Source organism: Puccinia triticina, chromosome 18A (genome assembly GCF_026914185.1).
Source record: "Puccinia triticina chromosome 18A, complete sequence".
Taxonomy (NCBI): Eukaryota; Fungi; Basidiomycota; class Pucciniomycetes; order Pucciniales; family Pucciniaceae; genus Puccinia; species Puccinia triticina.
The window spans coordinates 1,990,944-1,996,897 of NC_070575.1; the positions used below are offsets into that span (position 1 = coordinate 1,990,944).

A 5,954-nucleotide genomic window follows, 5' to 3' on the forward strand; every position below is an offset into this window, starting at 1 on the left:
ACTGACAGCTTTTTATTTCTCTCTCTCTGTGTGTAGGTTGAATAGGGTTGAATGCAATCAATACCAGACCTGACAGCAAACAAGCTGTTGCCCGTATTGAGTATCCGGCGCTGTTGAATGGGCTGTCATACACATTGTTTTTGGTTTGAGTTGATTGGGCTGTGGTTGAAGTCAAAGTTGTGATGGGGAAGATCTCTCGGCTTCTCCTCAGCAGACCACTCCAAGTAATGTTCACCACCATCCGCTCACCACCGTCGGCCTCCCCTCGCCTCTTCATCCACCCCGCTCAAGCTCTCCCCGCCTGATGCCCATCAACCACCCTTTCCACCCAGCCCATCACCTGCTCTTCCAAGGTATGTAGCCACAAAGAGGTACACAACTGGTGACCAAATAGGGACGTTTCCGGACAAGAACTTGAAAGATCTGGGCCCAGCCGGGCCTTTCGAGCTATCGGCACAGCACGCCGGCTGTCCGCCAGAGTTATCTCCGCAAGTTTAACAGCTGATCTTTTCGAATGCCAAAGACCTGGGCCCGCTGATTGTGACAGAGAGCTGGAAGAGCTGGAAGGATGCGCTGGGCAAGGTGAACTATGCGGCAAGCCTTGTGGACTGGTTCGTCGAGGAGGCTCTTCGGACCGAAGGGATCATTGTCCCCAGCTCTACCCCTGCCGTCAGAAATCTCGTCATCAAACAGCCCATCGGTGTCGTCGCTGCTCTATGTCCCTGGAACTTCCCGGCGGCTAATATCACCCGCAAGGTTGCGCGCACTGCGTGCACAATACGACCTCCAGCAATGGCACCTCAAGCGGCCCGGCTTCCTCGCCCGCCGCCCCCACCACTTGGGCTCCGACTCGGCGACCCAGACCGAGCCCCGCAACAGCAGCAGCGGGGCAAGGAGAAGCCGGGGCCGTCGTCCCGGACACGTTCCGTGCCCCTCCTCCCAGTGGTCGCCGGCTCCGCGACCAGTCCTAGCCTTGACAGACTCTGGGAGATGTACGGGGCCCGGACGGTGGAGATGGGGATCCACGGGAAAGAGTGCTTATTGCGCGCCAAGGAGTGTTTCAAGTGGGCATGTGCGTGTCTCCCTGGAAACAGCGTATTTTATTGATGTACTTTTGGTATGCAAAGGCATCATTTGGGTTTCACAAATTATATGATGGTTCCACTGTTGAATGTAATCTTTCTGCAAAGTAAACAAAGTTGAAAATATCCTCTTCTTTTTTTGTCAGAGCTGTTCATTCAAATTACAAGCATTCCCAGTCACAAAGAGAGAAAGAAAATGTCAGCCAGTATTAGAGAAACTAACATGTTTTTTTAAAAAAAAAACATTCCAAATACCTTGGGGAAATATCCTGAAATATGGCCAGTAAAGGTGGTCAGTGAGCCTTCCCATAGCATATATTTTAGCTTTTGAAGAAGCTTTGATTTGGAGAAACCTCTTGGTGTAGTAAACATACTGAATCACCATTTCCCCCTTGATGACGGTGTGATAGAGATGGGGCGGTGCAAAGAGATGGGCACCTTGGTCAAATCTTACTGTTGATGGCACTGAGACCCATGCTTGGCCAATTGTTGGTGGGCCATTGGGCTTGGGGCTCTAGATGGAACAAACTGAAACAGAGGAGAGATAGCAGTGAATGTTAGTTTCTTGTTGTGAGATTGGATTACACACTATCCATGGCCTTTCCTGATTGATGATTGGATGGTATGCTAGGTTATATCTGGTTGTATTGGTATGAGATTCGAGAGCACATCAATGACAACCCTTTGACAGTTTGCAAGTGTTCAAAAGTTGATCACTAATTACTGATCGATTGATCAAAACTTTGCTACATACTCCCTTTCAAAGAGCCTTGATCTTTGTTTGGGGTTGACCGTGGCTAGCAAGGCTCCCAAGCCTCATCTTTACATAATATGAAATCCTGTAGTGAGCTGAAATTTATCCCTGGAACTCTCTCCTAGCGCTCTATTGTGTTGACCCTGTATTCAATTTAGGGACTTTCTAAGCAGTGCCCGGGGTTTTGTTTGCTACGGGCCATTTTATGGAGGCTGATAAACTTGGGGTTGCCTGCGGGCCTTGCAGCCACAGCAGAGGCCTTGTAAGACCTTACTGAATATTAAATTTGTTGTGTGGCCCCGGTCTGTATGCCCTGCAGCGGCGCAGCCGCCTTGGCCTCTAGTCTACAGTTAAGGTGTTCAAAGTTGAAATCAGAAAATTTTCATTACATAAAATCATAAAATCATAAAACTTTCAAATGATGATTTTATATGTACCACTAGAGGCCAAGGCGGCTTTGCCGCTGCAAGAATAGTCCCCTGCTCAGATGCTCCCTGCCTTTTAGTAGCCAAAGCTTTGGTTTTTATCTCTGTTTGACACTGAAGGGTTTGTTTTCCTTGTGGAAATCCCTTAAATTAAAGTTTGATGATGTGCTGGATTTATTTATTACTCAAAATTCATCCACAATAAATGAACAAAGTATACAAGATAATTCAATACTTGTGGTTCATAGGAGCTAATGGTGAGGTTGAGTTGCACAAATTTTTCTCATTTCCCAGGAGAGATTTATAAAGTACTTAAGCTTTGAGATAAGCTGAGCCATAGAATAGGCAAGAAAACAGGAACATGAGAGGCCATCACTACAGCAGAAAAAAAATGGTGGGTGAAACCAAATAATTGGATGAAAGTAGGAGTGAATCAAGAGTAAATATATTTGACCAAACATCAGTGACTCACACTATCCAACTGTTAGATGATCCGACTATCACTGCTTGTCCCTGCACCAGTAATTAATATTCCCCAATATTCATCACCACTATTAACTCACCTCACATTAAGGTTTGAGCGGAGATTCTTGCTGGGAAGATTCAGAGAGATCCAAGGGTTGTATGATGTCATGAAGAGGACTGAGCGAGCCAATGACGTCAGTGAGAGATTGAGGGCTACTAGAGTCCTAGAGGCATGTCACAGGAATATCAACACATTTTTGTATTTCTTTTTCATTCTTTTTTTTTGTCAAGCTGAGGGATCCAAATCCTCCAAGAAATTGGAGGAGGGGCAAGAAAAATCATCTCTGTCAGCTGGCAGAAAGAAAAATGGGAATTTCAAGGTTTTCATTTGCAGTGCGCAAAGCATTTTGAGCTACCACGCACTGTGGCCGGGATGTCGAGTGGACTTCTCCTGCAGTGCGCAACGGTTTTTTTGCAGCGCGCGAAGTACATCCGTAGAAAAAATACTGAAAAATTAACAAGAAGTAGATGTATATTTCCTAAAATCTAGAAAGAATCTGTAGAGTTTTGAAGGTGTGGTGACGGAAACAATGCAGCTCCCACCAAAACCTTGGATCTGGCTCACGCCAGAAAAGAGTGTTAGCTTATAAGTCCCTCCCTTCGGTCGGGGTTGCTTCGCGACCAGCCAAATGCTGCACGGCCCGCAGGAGGCAGTGAGTTTATGTTAAGTTCGGTGTTTAATAGAATGGGAGTGCCCAAACTTGCGGGTGCTGATTTGAGGATATTTGTCTGTTGTTGTTGTTGTGAACTGAAGCCGTGTTGCAGTTTTGCTTTCATGTATGTAGCTGATTTGATGATGGCGCATCCAAGCCGGTCTCGAGCCTGTTCGCCGTTCGGACCTGCCAGATCCATTAATTCGGAATTGAAGGCAACGAGCTCGAAATGAGCTGAGTTTGGCCGTCCATGCACCCATAGCGTGTGGAGCTCGATGCTCATAGGATGTTCACGTTTTACTGCTTTCCCGACTAGCTATGGGCCCTCCATCCCTTATTAATCATGGGGAGGGAAATTGAATCACGTCGCCTTCGTTCTCGGGTTGAACTGTCGCGTCCAAAGTCGAATCAAAAGAGCCACCAGTGTGTCGAGAGACCATCCCATCGACGTAGTTCGAGACGACCTTTTGCTCATCCGCGTTGAATCCATGCTTCAAGCCCGGGAAAGTCTTGAATTTTGCTCTTAGGAATCTATCCGAGAAGAGCGCACTGAACAATTTCATTCCAGCCCGCGCTTGATTATAATTTAGTATTGCATCATCGGTGCCGTGGAGCCAGTAGAGCGAAGTTTGCTTATATTCGGCTGGTGAAGCTGACCTCAAATCAGCTAAACGAAGCGGTAGTGGCAAATATCCGGACTGAGTTTACAAAGCAATCGAGTTTTAGCCAGCCCAATCTGCACCAAATAACAAAATGAGATCAAAGGCTTACCATCATAATACAAGCGGTCGGAGGTTGTGGTAGCGTCAGGGTTAATAAAATTGACATCACTGCACCTAGGATTTAAAGTAATTCATACTTCATTCAGCATTAGTTCGGAAGAAGGTCAAGAGCTCGATTACCTTGGCTGAAGCCCGCGATAATGGTCTGGTTTAATTGAATTCTACCTGAAAGTGCTTCGTTTTTCAGAATAGTCGAGAGTCCAATAACGCTTTGGCGTAGGCCTTCTTCATCTTCTAAGTAATGCAGGTCTCTCCAGTCTTTGATGTCAAACCAACCGGGCCGGGCCCCTCTATCCTTCTGTGCGGCATATACAGTGATGGGTCGCACGGGAGCTTTTGGAAAAATAAATTGTAGCCCAGTCAGATTTCCGAAAGTATTTCTAGTGAGGGGCTCGGAGTAGCTTGAAAGCAAAAAATCGCGCCATCGATAGCCGTCTGAAGCGTTAAAAGCACCAAGTCCATGAATAAACAAGACCGTCCATCCAAGACCTCGTCCATTGGTTGAATCCACTGGAGGGACGAAATCGAAAGCTACTTGAGCCACGTCCGCATTGGAGTTAGACCAATTGCCACGATATTCAGAAGATCCAAACACCTCTCGGGGTGGAATTGAGCTTGGGTCGGAGTCAGGATTCGGATTGAGGACGCTAGATGCGGTCGCATGTTTTCTTCCTCCAAAGCCAATTGCTGCTAAGCAGATGAGCACAATGGCGGCCGCCGTTAGCAGTAAGATACAAATATAAAACTTGATATTCTTCCGGGGAGGTCGCAATGTAATTCCGAATGAATGTGGTAATTGATATGGTGATTCAGGACGATTGTTTTGGAAGGAAACCCTCTCAGTCGATAGAAGCAAGGATCTGAAATCAGTCCCATTGCAAGACCGCTTGAGGAAGGAAGCTTTGAAAGTTAAAGCTTCTACACCTGATTCGATGGGTTGGACTTTGAGGAGTTGCTTTGCACAGGGGTCAAGGTGATTGCCAACGCCCATGATTCGCGATCCTAGTATTAATAAGTAGAAATTTACACACTGATGAAAAAATGAAAAATCGGATGAGGGTAGAGGGTGATGAAAAAGTCTTGAAAACTACTAATGCAAGATAATGGGAAATGTTACAAAGGATTGAACCTGGGCTGTGGGTAAAACCATACCAGTCTATAAGTTATAACCCCCTCATCCTCTGAGCCAGGAAATACGATCCAGGACTAGCTATCGCTTCCCTGACTGGCATCCGACAATCTCCAGGGGGCTGGCACCCAGCTGCACCCAGTATCCCTGGGAGCTACATATTTTATGGTGTTTCTGACAAGCCATGTGTGTGCGGATGCTCCTCCCTAGGGTCCGTGCATGTGCTGGTACCTCTAAATAGGATCATATCAGGAGCTTACCCAAACTCGCCCACGCGACTGACTTTGACCGCCCGGACGCGGGTAGCTGGCCGGAACGCAGCAGAAGAACCTGCCGACTAGGAAATCGATGGATCCGATTCCTAGCCGCCTTCTGCACTTGCCGGTGTATCTAGGTATTTCACCAGGCCGTAACAGTCTCAACCGAAGGCGCTACAGCAATTGATCTTCACCACATCGGGTTTACGTAAGTATTTAGATCTGTGCATCCCTTTCGCACTCGTGATGCGCCGGCGCGCCGGCGCTTAGCCTTGGCCGACGAATGAAGGTGTTCAAGTTCGCCTCTGCAATCGCTTCCTCAAAACCGCGGACGTCTTGGGAAAAAA

At 47.1% G+C, this 5,954-nt stretch overlaps 2 protein-coding genes across 2 annotated transcripts; one reads left to right on the forward strand and one right to left on the reverse strand.

Moving 5' to 3' along the window:
• Nucleotides 1-304: 304 nt before the first annotated feature.
• On the forward strand, nucleotides 305-1,107 carry PtA15_18A258 (uncharacterized protein; the record flags this gene model as incomplete). Its single annotated transcript, XM_053164779.1, has 2 exons — nucleotides 305-353; nucleotides 524-1,107. The coding sequence occupies 2 exons, from the start codon at nucleotides 305-307 to the stop codon at nucleotides 1,105-1,107; spliced, it is 633 nt and encodes a 210-aa protein (XP_053028755.1).
• Nucleotides 1,108-3,780: 2,673 nt separating this feature from the next.
• PtA15_18A259 (uncharacterized protein) lies at nucleotides 3,781-5,212 on the reverse strand (the record flags this gene model as incomplete). Its single annotated transcript, XM_053164780.1, has 3 exons — nucleotides 3,781-4,137; nucleotides 4,211-4,275; nucleotides 4,342-5,212. The coding sequence occupies 3 exons, from the start codon at nucleotides 5,210-5,212 to the stop codon at nucleotides 3,781-3,783; spliced, it is 1,293 nt and encodes a 430-aa protein (XP_053028756.1).
• Nucleotides 5,213-5,954: the final 742 nt, after the last annotated feature.